Below are 16,513 nucleotides of genomic sequence, written 5' to 3'. Positions count from 1 at the left end.
GCTGCGGACCCCGCGCCGGAGCCACCGCCGCTGCCGGCGGACCCCGCGCCGGAGTTACCGCCGCTACCTGTGAGACCCGCGGTCGCGGTCACGGCCGTCTGTGCTATTCGCACAGAAACTGCCTCTGCAATCTGCGCAGCCGGGACAGCCGCCTTCACTGTCCGACATACCTGCGCAGCTTCCTCTAACCCCGGCTGTTAACTTCGTGCTGCCGCCCAGACCTGCGAACCCTCAGCACGTTCAGCCAGCAGCTCCCGGGCCGACGCCCCCACTGCAGTAGCCTGCAGCTACCGGGTTGGTGCCCCCATCTCGACCTACCTGTGTGACTGTGGCCCCAAGGGCCCTCACTCCTAGCCCGAACCCCGTTCTTGACCCGACTCCAGTCCTGTCTGCCCTGGTCCCCGAGGAGGTCCCAGGGAACTCCATCATCGCTCCTCCCTCCTCAGAGGTTGAGGAGCTCGAATGGGACCCCTTGAGGGTCCATCTGGTACTCCCTTCCGCCTCTTCCCGGCGTGCCCGACCCCGACCAAGGGGCCTTATATCTGTGTCCCGTAGGGGGAGAGGGCATAGACGAAGGGTGGGGGTCCCTCCCACCCGGCCCCCAGGCTCGCCCTCCCTCGCCTGCGCTGTGGCTCGCTCGGTGCCTGCGGGTCCTGGCCCGCCGGGTCGGCAGTCACCTGCTTGTCCCCCTCCGAAGCCTCGTCCCCCTGCCTCTCTCCCTCCTCCGGCGTCTCGTCGGGCTCCTGCGGGCCCCCCGACGGCGGCTCCTCGGTCGCCTATGGGGCCTCTACCTCCGGCCCGTCCCTGGACGTCGCCGCCCGTGGCGGCTCCCCCCCTCTCTGGGCCTTCGCCGAGGGCCCCTCCTGCTTCCTTGTCCCCTTCCCCGGTGGCCCCTCCTGCTCCCTCCTCGGCCCCTTCCTCTGTCCCTCGCCTGGTTTCCTCGGCCCCTCCAGGGCACTGACACTAACAATCCCAGAAAACATCTCTCTCACTCTCATATGTAACATGACAGAATATGTAATATAATTAATATTTTACATTTTTTGGTGGGGGGGGGGGGGGGGGGGGGGTAATTACCTGAGGAACTGCATGAGGGAATTTGATACCTATACTTGAATAGAGGTGACTTTGATACCTATACTATGAATTTATCAGCTGTCTTAACTAATTGCAATGTAATTATTAAATAATTTCAGCACATAATTTCATAGGCAGCATCTTAATATTCCAAATACATGTCCTATTTTCAAAAAGATATAGGGTGAATTGACATTTCTGAGACGACATTCACTAATGCACTACAAAGTCACTATATATGTATAATGTATGGCAAGCAACACAGCAATCTTTTACACTGGTGCTTGCGGTTCACGAACGCTGTGGTCTGTTTGGTTCACGATCAAAAATTTTACAAAAAAAAGCATGCACATATCCCAACATGCCCTGCGTGTAATTGTAAATAAGACCACAACAGGCACCCAACGAGCACCGAACCCAAATACACAAACGGGAAACACAAGGTTGTAAGATGCCGAACTGCAAGATGCACATGTGGTGGAAGATTAACACACGCGAAATACAAGCGTGGATCGAACCAGGTACACACAAGACACAGGCAAACACATGTGCGACAATAGGGAAACGCAACCATTAACTTTAACAACAATCTGTCACGCTCGGCGTCTGCGGGTGAGGCGCACGGACGGGGCGAGCGGGCAGGAAGCAGGGCAAACGGGGATTTATTGGTATAACGCGGACGGGGGAACATGGCACGCCGACTAACATCAATGACGGACGAAGGACTCAGGTAAGACACGGACTGAAATACACAGGACTGATTAAAAATAATCAGACACAGCTGGGTACAATCGGGAAAGAACACGTGGGTAATCCGGGGGCGTGGCACACACGAGGAGCCGACGAGCAGGGCATGACACAATCATACAAGGGTTAACTAGCCCAACTCAACGTCAAATGGGTCTGTCAAAAAAAAAATTAAATTGTGCTTCAGAACTCGACACTTATTGCTAAAACTTGCATGGCTCAAGACGTGTTCAACTCTACCAACTCGGACCTCGAACAGGTCGGACGAAAAAAATCTTGCTGCAACTCGACCGAAAATTTGGAAACCAAAAAATTAAACAGACCTGCTATAATTTGTACTGATTGAGACACGTCTCCTTTACCAAAAAATAACCCCTCCATCCCTCTTCCTCTCCACCTGCCACTTCTAATATGTCAGTAGCTCACCACAGTACAGGTAACATGCTCACAAATTGTCAATTATGTCATGTTTATTGCTTTTGTATGCATGCATTTTCATGTGTGTATTAGTTTTATATTGATTTTTAATGCTTTTATCATTAGTCAGGTAGGTAGATAAGCTTAAATATGGAATTTTTTGGGGATCTGGAACGGATTAGATTAATTTACAGTATTTCTTATGAAGTCTTGGAGGGGGATACAAAGGTACAATTTTGCCAAAGGAGATCTCATGATATGCTGTGTTACTGGTTATACTGCTCAAGCCTAAATAGTAGTTATACTGAGAAATTCATTTTTTGTTGGTAAATGTGAAAATAATATCTTCAAGTTTAAGTCAAGTAGGTTTTATTGTCATTTCAACCATACACACAGTACATATATATATATATATATATATATATATAAACATATATAAGCAAATTAATGCACTCCAAGCAGTGCATTTTGAATTTTTAAATACGGTTCACAGACACTTCACCTCTGCAGTTGTAGGTTTAAAAATGTATAATGCACAGTTTGTCCTGCATTAACCGTTACTTAAAGAATGAACATTACCTCAGAAGACATGCTGTAGACGTACATCCTGCCCTCCTTTTGAGGTTCGTGAAATAGGGGTGCCCCCACTAGAAGAAAGTCTGTTTCATCATCAGAGTCTATATCTAAAGCACACAGCTCTGCTCCAAAATATGAACCAATCTGAAGAACACAGATGTTACAATTAAGAATCAGGAGAAAACATACAGTATCAGTCAGAAGACTGGACATATAAACTGAATTTCATTTGTTTTGCAACAAGATAGCGACCCCAAGAACACCTTGAGGTTATGTAGTAAGTATTATCTTGTAAACAAGGAAAGAGGTGAGATGAGCTGAGATGAAGAGCTGCGACAGGTGACCTGGCTTTCAAAATACCCTGACGTAAACCCTACAGAGCTAGTTTAGGATGAGTGGATTGAAGAGTAAGAGCAAAGTAGCCAACTTTTGTTCCAGAATTTGTGGAAACTCTTCAAGACTGTTGGATAAACATTCCAGGTGGCTACATCCTGAAAGTCGATGAAAGAATCATGGAAGCAAGAGGGGCTATTTTGAAAAGTCTAAAATTTGACATAATTTTGAGATGTTAAACATTTCTTTTTGGTTGTTGCAATATTTGAACTGTATAACTTCATTGCCTTGGGGCTTTTTCCATGAGGTGAATAACAGCAAAAATAAAGACAAATGCATTAAAAATAAATGTGTCCAGGCTGACCGGTACTGTGGCTGACAGCACTTTTGGTACTTTATCTTATACAACACATATTCACGTTTTAAGTCACAGTCGAATACAGGAGCTGTTTTAAAAAAGAACAAGTGAAGACATTAATTATTATACTAACCTGTTGCCCAGTTTCTCTGTATTTCACTGTCCAATTTGTACTACCCTTGTAAAACACTACAACTTGCCCTATATGGCGAAATCGTGGCGCTCCAGTAAAATACACTTTGTTATTATTTTTCTTTCCTGCCGCCACTAAGTATCCTACAAAAACATAAAAGCCACACAATCAATCAACTAACAAACAAAAACATAACATCAACAGAATGCACCATACTGAGAAGTACAGAGAAGCATGAAAATATGCCAGTTCTATTATGTTTTGAAAATTATTTTTATTTGAAGAACCGGAATACAGGCAGTCCCTAGATTCGCTAAGTCTGTCTTTAAGTCAAATTTTTACGCAAGTTGGAGGAATAATACAGAACATAATAATTTTACAGTAATAATAAAAGTACACATGGTACTGTACCATATACCTCATTATTAGGAATGCATTCATTATTATGCACCATCATATTTAACCCAAATATTTAATATAATAGGCTTTTTGGCAGTTCATTTGTATGTACCAGTTGTCCGTAAGTTGGACGTTCATAACCCCAGGACTGCCTGTAATATATTTTACTTCAAATTCCTGTTAGATGTTCCAACAATTCAGTGACAACTAGAACTAATATTCAGACATTCTGCCTGCTTGATCTTTATCATAATAGATCTTAATAGCTGTGTATTACCCATGTAGGAGTTCTCCTCCATTTCTGAATCTTTAATTTCTTCATACTTGCTTCCTGAGATCTTCATTTCAATTAGAGAGCCTCGCCAAACATCAGATCCTACTGATCCCAAAACTAAGCTGTCCTGCAGAAAAAAATGCATTAAAGCTTTCAAATAAGAATTTAATGCTTGATGCTTAATTTGCTTTTGCATTATTTGAATCATGCTAAATAATATGAATTATCTCTCAACAGGCCTCTCATAGGCCCGGAATAGGAAAACATTCAAATTATAATATCTGCCATTTCTTCAGTTTTTGTAACTGTCAGTATTGGGATTTAAAATGAACTTCAATATTTTCACCAAAAGGTTTTACAGATACTTGGTGCTCGTCAGATATGCTAGTCTAAATGCAGTGTGCATAGAATATTTTGCAGTCCTGCAATATCCAGCTGAATAAAGGAACGTAAGATTTCAAAGACAAAAACAGATTATGTAAACTAAGTGTAAATGTTTTGTACAAGACAGCCCCCAGTTCAAAGTTAATACTTTTTGGAAGCATCTTTTGCTTGCATTGCAGGTTTGAGCCTGTGAAGGTACATCTACACCAACTTGACCGATCCAGAGGGAGACATATTTGCTTGTTCGTTTTTGCAGAATTGCTCCAGCTCAGTCAAACTACCCGGTAAACGTTGTTAGACTGCCCTCATCAAGCCGATCCACATTGACCCTATTGTCTGCGTGGTGCTGTATCTCTTCCACTTCTGGAAAATGGTGTTCACGGTGTTCCAAGGGGTCATTAAAGACTTTGAGATCATCTTACATTCTTCTCATAACTTGTGCCTTTCTCCAACATTAACTGAAATTCTTTTGAATGTACTTTTCCACCCATGGTGGATTTGAAAAAAGCAGTGGAACTCTCTGTAGACATCAAAAATCAAAGTTTATCCAAAAACGTTGGTATATTTAATTACATGTGGGTGTTAATTGTCAGGTATTGTTATTGCTTCATTGATTGCTCATACCTGATTGGTCGTAAAGCTGCAGTTGCATTTTGGAAGGGAAGTTTGCTTTTTCTACCACGGCATTTCACCGTTTGAATTTATTGTCATAATTAATTAAATTAAGATTTTTCTTTCAACTGACTGTGATGCATTACTATGTGTAAATTATTGTATTTATTTCAATTTTAAGGTGTATTTCACTAAAAAGATATGAAATCTGAAAGGAGGCAGTAACTTTCTATGCCCATTGTATAAAACAAATAAAAAAATAGAGGCTTCAATTGTACAGTTGAAAAGGTGATAATGACATCTTTGATTCATCATTAAATGAATAAACAATTCATGCTTGATCATTAAAAGAAAAAATAGGGTCTCACCTTAAGATATATAGAACTGAAGCCACTCTGTGACATTTCTTTTGTGAATTTCTTGCTACGAGCATTTTTGGTACCTAGAATGAGGACAAAGTGGAGTTTACACCATGAAGGAAAAAAATGTACAACTTGTACAGTCCATCCATCCATCCATCCATCTTCTGAAACCGCTTGTTCTATTCAGGGTCGTGGGGGTCCAGAGCCTAGCCCAGAGGCGACGGGCACAAAGCAGGGAATAACCCAGGATGGGGCACCAATCCATTGCAGGGCACACACACAACTTGTATATTCTTTACTGAAAATTATGCATATTTGTATGATTTGCATCTGTCCAACCAGTACAATTGCACACTGTTGCTGATTTTAAATGTATGCACTTTATCAGTACTTTACTACTTTTGTGGTTATTTGCACAATCTGATTTCAATTGCATCACCAATGTATTGTTTACTCATTCAGATATTGTACTATCTTGTCAAGAATTTCAGTGTGTTCCTCTGAATGTGTTCCTCTAAACACATAAGACTAGATGCTGTTGACATGACTGCAATACATTCCCCCCTTCACACTTCCCTCACCTCCCTCTCCAAAGATCTTTATTGAAAGCCCAGTTTTGTGTGACTTGTTTTAATGTAATCTGGTTTACGTAACCTGTGTCTGTATCTTTCCTTTCATGTGGCACTGGTTCAGTATTAGTGATATTTGTCTCAAAATGAAATTGCATGAAACCCTTCCCTTCGCTGCCACTAAGCAGGACTGCTTAAATTTTGGCTTGCTATGTCTCAGATTTGATCTGTTCCAGATTTTCAGCCATACAATGTGCCTGCAAAATTTGAAAATGATCCATCTAATACTTTCTGAGCTATCATTCTAAGTGTCTACAATGCTAGTGGTAAACTGAATTAAACATATGATCTGAGCTACAGTCTAACTTTTCAGTATTCTCCTATGCTAATTACAAACCAAGTAAATAGATAAGCAGATATACTACAAAAGGGAACTGACCCTGTGTTCATAAGGTTACCAGTTGAAAATAAGAGCCAGCAGACTGATACCAGTGTTGGACCCCTGAGCAAGACCCTTAGCCCCCAAATTGCTCCACAAGTATGACCTCCAAGCTTGCTCTCACATGTATATATGTCTGTGTCTCATGAAGAACATGATGGGATAGGCCAAAAGACAATGTCACCATTCTATAAATGCTTTAGCGGTAACACCTAAAACCTGATTTTAAAGTGAAATATCCACATCAACTGACTTCTAAACCACAGCAAGGCAAAAAGGGGAAAATGTCCCCAAATGTGCGCCACATAATTTGAAGGATGCTTGCCTGAGTGTAGTGAGCTGTTTCCCTGTTTCCTCTGTGATTTTGATATTCACTCATAAAAAGGAATAAATGCTAACCTTTTTACAACACCTGTATGTAATGCGACATGTGCTAGTGTTCACTTTGGGGTTGATTGTCCCATGCATGCAAGTCAAAAAAGTGTGTCTATGCTAGATATGCAGTTTGGTCAAGAAACACCAAAATATGGGTGTGTCACATGTAAGTGACCATTTTGCACATTCTACCACTGACTTAAGCCCCTTTAATCGCATCAGTCACTACATACTCTGGAGGGCTGCATTAAGTCACACACCTCTACATGGCCAAATGCAATATTTCAGTGTTCAGAAAGTCTAATATGTAAGAAAATTAAACATTTATTATAAATTTATAAATGAATGTTACAATCCAAAATGCATGTGATCAATTATATTAGAATTATATAGCACAATAGTGTACAGAAATATATTAGTATGTACAAATATGTCAGAATCAGTCTTGCTGTCTTTTCCCCGTTTGCCCAACAGGTGTCACTGGCCATCCCATCCTTTTCTCTGTTTCCCCATAGCTGTAGCACCCTTCACAGGTCCCAGAGTGTTCTCCCTGGTCTGCTGCATAGCTGAATGGGCTGAGCATGCAGCTAAGAACTGTGTAACCATGTTTCCCTACCTTCGTGGGTTTCTTTGTTGTTTCTTTTTCTCAACTTTGTTGCACCTTGTTTTCTATGCACTTCTGTTTATGTATTTCTGTATTGGTTCTTGTTTTTGTGCTTTTATCACTTTTGTGCTTTTATCAGAGTTATCTCTGCTTTGATACACTTCCGTAGTGATGTCCTGTATCCTTGTTCCTAATGGCTCCTGGTGAGAGTCCTGAATGCTCGTTAAATCACCCTCACCTGTTCCTTGTTTCTCCTAGATCCCAGTGATTAGTTGATTACTAATGGCTAATGATGACCAAAATGACACTTCATGAACCACTGGCAGTATTTTTTGACCTCGCTACTTCGCATTCTATGTTTGCTTTGAGGAATATTTGAGCCCATTTTTGAACAGAGAACCTCATCAAGACTTCCGCACAGTGCTGCATTTGCAAAGATAACATAAAATGACTGTACATGAATCACAAGTTTAACCATTTATAATAAGGCATTACCTTCAACGTCATAAATTTTTTTTTGCAGCTTTTCTAAGAGGCTTGTCAGTTGTGTAAAGCTATTAACATAAAAAATATTTTCAGTGTCAGATGCCAGTATTCTTATCCTTTCATAATCTTTTTCAGTAACCTTCTTGCGCTCCACCTGTAATATTACAGAGAAAATTGATCAAGATCAGACAATATTTTGTTCTAGTTAGGATAACAGACTGTTAATGGGAAGGCTTGAGGTAGTACTACAGCTAGCTCAAAAACAGGATTGTCATTTTCTAACAGGACTAGTTGGCAACAAACCACGTAGAAGCAGTAGCTGCGTTAAACTGGAAAATAAATCCGTATTATATTTACAGTACAGAGGTGAGATCAACTTCAAAACACAAAAAAATAACACTATGGAATATTTAGGGAAAGTGACATTTGATACATATTCATTTAATGTAACATTTAATTAAATCCCAGGTAACTTCAGTGGTATCCCAGTTCCTTCACAATTCAAAATTGTTTTGTATACGTCATTTTTAATGTCCTTTTTCAGTACATTGCTTTACAGTACATTACCAGATTACCAACAGTTTGCATAGACACCTACCTATTTTTGCACAAGTCATTTGAAAAGGATGGGCATTTTCATTTATTCAAATTGATTCACAGTCTAATTGTGATCTTTGTTCCCAATTTTAATGTACTGTCAAGAATACCAAGACTTGAACGACCCAAAGGACTCTTCTTTTGGCACCATATAAAAACACAATATTGCATTAAAGACAAAATGGAATTTAAATGCAGATTTTACTTTATTTTAAATACTAATTTAATTATGTCATATGCTTCCTTTAGGGGTGACATGGTGGTGCAGTGGTTAGCACTGTTGCCTCCCACCTCTGGGACCCGGGTTCGAGTCTCCGCCTGGGTTACATGTGTGCATGTTCTCCCCATGTCGTCATGGGGTTTCCTCCGGGTACTCCGGTTTCCCCCCACAGTCCAAAAACATGCTGAGGCTAATTGGAGTTGCTAAATTGCCCATAGGTGTGCATGTGTGAGTGAATGGTGTGTGAGTGTACCCTGCGATGGGCTGGCCCCCCATCCTGGGTTGTTCCCTGCCTCGTGCCCATTGCTTCTGGGATAGGCTCCAGACCCCCCACGACCCAGTAGGATAAGCGGTTTGGAACATGGATGGATGGATGGATGCTTCCTTTAATGGTGTTGGAATGGTTTGTTGTATTACCTCTGGAAGTGCTGACCAAAGCTCAACAAAAATTTGCAGATAACCAGAGACATACATTTACTAGACCTGCTATCATATGACTGCAAGTGCAAAGATTTCACTCACACTGTGCAGCTTTTGGCTACAAAAACAGGTGTGGGTCCTGCTCCAGTGATATAACTTTCCAGCAGTCGGTGTTTTAACTGATCATTGTATATTTTTGTATTGACAGTTGTACAGTTGTAGACATATACTTTGCAATCTTCGGAATAGCATTGGGCAGCATACTTGTCATCTGATATACCGATTATAATTTCCATACGGTATAAATTTTTAATATACCAGCATACCGTAGTATAGCTGAAATGACAGATGAGACTGTGTTTATAATATATTATATTTTGCTTGGACTGCTGAATGCATTATGTTTTATTACTTATTTATTTTGTGCAGTAGTAATTTATTATTATTAGCTATTAAACTGTTGGTGTTTGGAAAGTTTCAGTGACATTCATAATTGTCATGCCCGGCTCGTCCGCTCCTCCTGTGTGCCACGCCCCCTGATTACCCACGTGTTTTCTCCCGATTGTACCCAGCTGTGTCTAGTTAATTTGCTCAGTCCTGTGTATTTCAGTCCATGTCTTGCCTGAGTCCATGGTCTGTCATTGTAGATGTTACCTCGTGAGTTTTCCTGTGCGATGTTCCCTAGTCCTCGTACGTCTAATAAATCCCTGTTTGCCTTGATCTTGCCGGCTAGCCTGCCTTCTTGCTCGTCGCCCCGGTCTCGCGCCTTGCCCGCACCTCACAGTCATGACAATAATTTCATCTGATGATGTCAGCCGTGTTTAGGCTGTTGTGGAAATTCCTGTTGGCATTTTTATTTTACCAATAAAGAAGAACTTTTACTTTAAAATCATGTTTCTTTATTTGAAAATCAGCCTAATTCGGCATAATACGTTACCAGACCGCCACTTATAAACTTTCCATCACACTTGCATATATCGCACTGAGAAAAACTGATAATGTGTCATTGGGTGCGGGTATCTATATTGGAGAAAATAATTAGCGGATTGGTTGCGGGTGGATGATTCAAACGCCCACACTGATTTGGATGGCAACAGAGATGATCCGTGCATCATTATTCTATTTACACACAAATACACACAGACACACACATACACACACTTATAATACTTTTATATCAATGTGAGCCCCTGTTTTGGTTACTTTTCAGAACTAATGTCTAATGATTTATAAATCATATTCCAGATATAAAGTAATAATTTTAACTGTAGCTCATCTCCTTTGTATGAAATCTGCAAGAAAATCGTGTGTTACTTCTACTCTTTTATGTAGAAACATATACACAGTATAGTTTGCAGTAAAATTGCGGGATGAACGGATCAGACAGTACCAGAAAAGATATTGTGGTGCAGACCTGTTAGGTGCAAATCAGGCAGGTAGTATGGACTGGCTAGTACCACGTTTGATTGGTGCGTCATTCACAAACCAACAGAATGACTTTGTACTAGAAGGCTCTGCTGACTGGCCAAGTTATATCATGTGTATCACATGTGACGTTGGGAAGTATAAAAGATCACAATGTCTACAGTTTGCATGCAAAGTAGACTGTGGACGTCTTCAAGATCAATCACGATATAAGATTGTCAGATTGCCTACCCCTAGTTGTGCATATCTTTGATTACAGTAGCTCACATCTTACCAGAATGACAAAACGGATGATTTTTCTTTCCTTAGTTGTTTTGATGATATCATAGTCATCATTGTCATTGGGTATTCCATCTGTAATGATGAGCAGAACCTGAGAGGCACCTTGCCTTGCACCGGCTTCTGGGGTCAAAACATTTTTTCTGGAATAAAAATGTACGTTAGAGTTTCCTAGATATAGGCAGTAGTTATAGTTAATCTAAATGTGCAATACAATAAATATTATAAAGTTTCCAATGGTATAATTTCTTTGTGGTGGCTTTCCGCAAATTAAACTTTCTTCAGGCTATGCAGAAGCTCCCACAGTCTTGGAGTGCCCACAACAAACCCGTTAGGTTAGACTGAGTCACTATAACTACCATAAAAACAGCTTAATGTAGTTTTGCTGGCCACACCCCTTTTTGGGATTGGCGACAAATAGGAGATAGAGGTTTTCATCATGCCTAAAATGTGCCATGTTGTGTCCTGCACCATCAATAGTACAACGTACCCACACATTCCATTCTCCTTGCTACCAAACTGGAAAAGGGAGGGCAAAAGACACATTTTATGGCTTCAGGCTATTCAGGGGAGGACCCTGAGAGAAACCTATGGGATCCTGATACCAAGTTTATTTATGTTTGTGTCAAACACATTATCACCATCATATGTCCGTCAGGGCTGCCCTTTGTCACCGATTCTGTTCATAGCTTTAATGGACAGAATTTCTAGGCGCAGCCAGGGCGTTGAGGGCGTCCGGTTCGGTGACCTCAGGATTAGGTCTCTGCTTTTTGCAGATGATGTGGTTCTGTTGGCTTCATCGGACCGTGACCTTCAGCTCTCACTGGAGCAGTTCGCAACCGAGTGTGAAGCGGCTGGGATGAGAATCAGCACCTCCAAATCCGAGACCATGGTTCTCAGCCGGAAAAGGGTAGAATGCTCTCTCCAGGTTGGCAATGGGGTCCTCCCCCAAGTGGAGGAGTTTAAGTATCTCGGGATCTTGTTCACGAGTGGGGGAACGATGGAACGGGAGGTCGACAGGCGGATTGGTGCGGCGTCAGCAGTCATGGGGGTGCTGCATCGGTCTGTCATAGTGAAGAGAGAGCTGAGCCAAAAGGCGAAGCTCTCGATTTACCAGTCGTTCTACGTTCCTACCCTCACCTATGGTCATGAGCTATGGGTAGTGACCGAAAGAACGAGATCGCGGGTGCAAGTGGCCGAAATGAGTTTCCTCCGCAGGGTGGCTGGGCTCTCCCTTAGAGATAGGGTGAGGAGCTCAGTCATTCGGGAAGGACTCAGAGTAGAGCCGCTGCTCCTCCGCACCGAGAGGAGCCAGATGAGGTGGCTCGGGCATCTGATTCGGATGCCTCCGGGACGTCTCCCTGGGGAGGTGTTCCGGGCATGTCCCACTGGGAGGAGACCCCGGGGAAGACCCAGGACACGCTGGAGAGTCTATGTCTCCCAGCTGGCCTGGGAACGCCTCGGGATCCCCCCAGAGGAGCTAGATGAAGTGGCCAGGGAGAGGGAAGTCTGGGCTTCCCTGCTGAGACTGCTGCCCCCGCGACCCGACCCCGGATAAGCGGAAGATAATGGATGGATGGATGGATGGATGTATAGTCTACATTATATAATTACCATTTTTAATTTTTGAACACAATAGACATTCACCAAGTTTATATTGAAACCCATGAATAAATTTAGCAGCACTATGCACTTTTTGTTTGCATGAACATTAAAATAATAACATAGCAAATACCGTATGTAAACACATGCAAACCATATCAAATGCGCATTAATATTAAAAACCTCCAGAGTGCTGTCACTGCTGATGGTCACTGCCTTCCACTATGTTTTCACTGACATAACAAACAAACCCATATTGCATGGTGTGGCTGCACACCTGTGTCTGGGAGACTGTTGCTAACCTTGGTTGATGCTTGAACAGCATTTAACATGAATTTTGCAAAGTGCAATAATCAGCCACGGTTTCAATGATAATTAAGATTTGAAAAGGTAGTACTAACCGTCTGGAAGTTTACTGGGCTTTACCCTAAAACCGATAACCATTTCATCCCTAGTACACAATAGGTCATACAATAAAGAAACTGCCTAACTGGATCTGCACATTAACAGCAGTAAAGTTTAGGATGTGGACAGACTAAAAAGCTACATTTTACTCTCTAGACAGGAAAAAGTCATAGATGACAGAAGTGAACACAAGGGGGATGTTACATGGCCACATAATGATGCACCAGATATTCATAAATGTTATCTCTGATGCATAAACAAACACTAGAATGTAGACACTAATGCTGGTATTTTTGGATAAGTACATGTTGTAATTGACATAAGCTCATGTGCAAGTATTTCAAAAGCAAGCTACTTAACTGTACACTACATCTTGGCTTGCCTAGCGACGATTTTGTAGTACACAAAAAAATGAATGAAATTTGCAGTTGAGAATTTGACCACCACTACAAAATGGCTGATTCACTATACAGTGGACTATATACGAGACGAGTGGACATTCTGACCACGGCCTGCATGCAGTGTAGTTAGGCTATTATTACGTTGTTGAGTGAAGCACTTAGAGATGGGCAAATTGTTGAGGACTTAATTTAGCAGCTGCTAAAAAATGTAATTATAACCGTCACTGAAAAATAACTAGTCTATATTAATTCACATAATTACTGTGTTTGTTTACCTCCATAGACAGAGAGGGAACATGGATTAGGGACTGAAGCTAGAAGAGAGGAGTCATGGAAAGGTAAGTTAGTATTCAGGCAAGGGAGAAGAGAGGGCAGAGGAAGGAGAGAAAGATGAGACAAAAAAATGATTTAATATTTTGTCAGCACAAAATCTAGTTGACTAGTCTTTTTGGGATATTTCAACTCCATGTTTGCTTTATAAGTATCGTAATATTCACATTGCAATATTTGAAATTTTTCTGATATTGTGCATATTTAATATACACAGTTAAAACTAATGAATGTTGGTGAAAATGAAATGATGTAAACAACTATCAAATCAGCCTCAAATTACTTTTGTAGAATTGTCCTTTTTATATAATACAAAAATCAAACAGTCCTTTTGAAAGAATACTAACATCTTGGTCAAAAGAATTCATATACTCAAACACAATTTTATATGACAATGAACTTATAGTGCTCAAATTCTTTTACTTACAAAACATGATGAATTGCATCGTAGGTGTTTCCAAGTCCCCGCATGTGTGATTCAGCATCAAGTTTTATATTTGACTCATTTTTCGCATAATCCGTAAAACTGAAAACTGTTCGGGCTTCATCAGAAAACTGAACTGCTGCAAACTAGACAATAAAAACAGAAGCTTCAGAATGTCTGTGCTGTGCTGTGCTGTAACCTGAATATTTCAAGGGATTTTATTAATTCAGGGACCTTGATTCATTGGACTGCAAACTATTTTTCTTTTTTAAAAAAATATGGAATAATTATATAATAAACTGCAAACTAAAACAGCCATTCCTGATATTAATGCTGTTGCTGAGATGTTACAGTATGTTAAAGCAGTAAACAGGAGGGCATCCCTGAAACATTATTAATGTAATTACATCATGAAATCACAGTCTGCCTTCACGCACATTCATCCAGGCACATTCATTATGGTCTGAGGAATACAACCTGAAAGGAGGTATTGGAAAGATTAGCCATGATCCCTGTGATAAATTCTTTGGTCATTTTAAAATCCTCCGCCTTTAAAGATTCTGACCCATCCAATAAGAAGACCAGGTCTGCTTGGTTTTTGGTGCATTCTAGGGCAGAAAAACATAAGTTTCATTATGCATTCATTATTTACATATGATTTCAATACCATTCTTAATTCTCATATCCTACTGTAAAAAATGCAAACATCCATCCATCCATCCATCCATCATCATCTCCCACTTAATCCGAGGTCGGGTCGCGGGGGTAGCAGTCTCAAGAGAGAAACCCAGTCTTCCCTCTCTCCAGCCACTTCATCCAGCTCCTCTGGGGGGATCACGAGGTGTTCCCAGGCCAGGTGAGAGACATAGTCCTGCCAACGTGTCCTGGATCTTACCCGGGGCCTCCTTCCAGTGAGACATGCCCAGAACACCTCACCAAGGAGGCATCCAGGGGGCATCCTAATCAGATGCCTGAGCCACCTCATCTGGCTCCTCTCAATGCGGAGGAGCAGCGGCTCTACTCTGAGTCCCTCCCAAATGACTGAGCTCCTCACCGTATCTCTAAGGGAGAGCCCAGCCACCCTGCGGAGGAAACTCATTTTGGCCGCTTGCACTCGTGATCTCGTTCTTTCGGTCACTACCCATAGCTCATGACCATAGGTGAGGGTAGGAATGTAGATTGACTGGTAAATCGAGACCTTCACCTTTTGGCTCAGCTCTCTCTTCACCATGACAGACCGGTGCAGCTCCTGCATCACTGCTGATGCCGCACCGATCCGCCTGTCGATCTCCCATTCCATCGTTCCCTCACTCGTGAACAAGACCCCAGGATACTTAAACTCCTCCACTTGGGAGAGAACCTCATCCCCAACCCGGAGAGAGCATTCTACCCTTTTCCGGCTGAGGACCATGGTCTCGGATTTAGAGGTGCTGATTCTCATCAGGGACCAAACTGCCCTTAAAAGGAAGCACCAGCACACCAAACTCCCAGAGCACCCCCCACAGGACTCCACGGGGGACACGGTCGAATGTCTTCTCCAAGTCCACAAAACACATGTAGACTGGTTGGGCAAACTCCCATGAACTATCCAAAACCCTACGGAGAGTATAGAGCTGGTCCAATGGTCCACGGCCAGAGCGAAAACCACACTGCTCCTCAGGAATCCGAGGTTCGACTATCCGACAGACCCTCCTCTCCAGAACCCTCGAATAAACCTTACCAGGGAGGCTGAGGAGTGTGATCCCCCTATAGTTGGAGCACACCCTCTGGTCCCCCTTCTTAAAGTGAAAAATGGAAACATTGTAAGTATTACGAGCAGATTGTAATGAAGCAGTATCCATAGGCAAATACAGTTATGAGAAATCAGTTGCTCCCCTTCCTCATTACCGCACAAAACCCCACTGCTGTAATTAAATCTGTACTTTTATATTGTATTGTACTTATTGTATTTATTGCATTGCACTGCACTCTTGCACTTTTTATATACTTACCAACCATAAGTGCAAATTGTGTATATCAACCAAACTGTATGTCACCATTGTCTTGTTTTGTCTCACTGTGTTTTCATCTACTGTACTTATGAGAGACATTGTCAACCTGCAATATATTCCCTGTGTGTTTGAGTAAGCTGGGTCAACAAACCTGATTCTGCTTGGGAAAGGGTTTGTGAACCCTAGATTTCTGTATGAATGAAATTAGATCTTCATCTACATTCCTTAAATTACCTTGACTAAACTATTTGTTCAAAAAAGATATGACGATATA

General features: G+C 41.8%; 1 protein-coding gene across 2 annotated transcripts in view; it reads right to left on the bottom strand.

Annotated features, from left to right (window-relative positions):
- The window catches only part of LOC125715403 (integrin alpha-L-like), a 50,874-nt gene that overhangs the window by 14,426 nt on the left and 19,935 nt on the right, over positions 1-16,513 (bottom strand). For both annotated transcript variants that reach the window (XM_048986834.1, XM_048986835.1), the window contains exons 6-13: positions 14,726-14,856; positions 14,252-14,394; positions 11,082-11,229; positions 8,155-8,299; positions 5,679-5,752; positions 4,318-4,441; positions 3,642-3,784; positions 2,821-2,961 (exon numbers count right to left, since the gene is read on the bottom strand). In XM_048986834.1, coding sequence (XP_048842791.1) covers positions 2,821-2,961; positions 3,642-3,784; positions 4,318-4,441; positions 5,679-5,752; positions 8,155-8,299; positions 11,082-11,229; positions 14,252-14,394; positions 14,726-14,856 — 1,049 coding nt within the window. The remainder of the gene's footprint in view (positions 1-2,820; positions 2,962-3,641; positions 3,785-4,317; positions 4,442-5,678; positions 5,753-8,154; positions 8,300-11,081; positions 11,230-14,251; positions 14,395-14,725; positions 14,857-16,513) is intronic.

This window comes from Brienomyrus brachyistius, chromosome 20 (genome assembly GCF_023856365.1).
Source record: "Brienomyrus brachyistius isolate T26 chromosome 20, BBRACH_0.4, whole genome shotgun sequence".
NCBI lineage: Eukaryota > Metazoa > Chordata > Actinopteri > Osteoglossiformes > Mormyridae > Brienomyrus > Brienomyrus brachyistius.
Note: the sequence above shows the minus strand (reverse complement) of the source record. Positions and strands in the feature narration are given on the sequence as shown.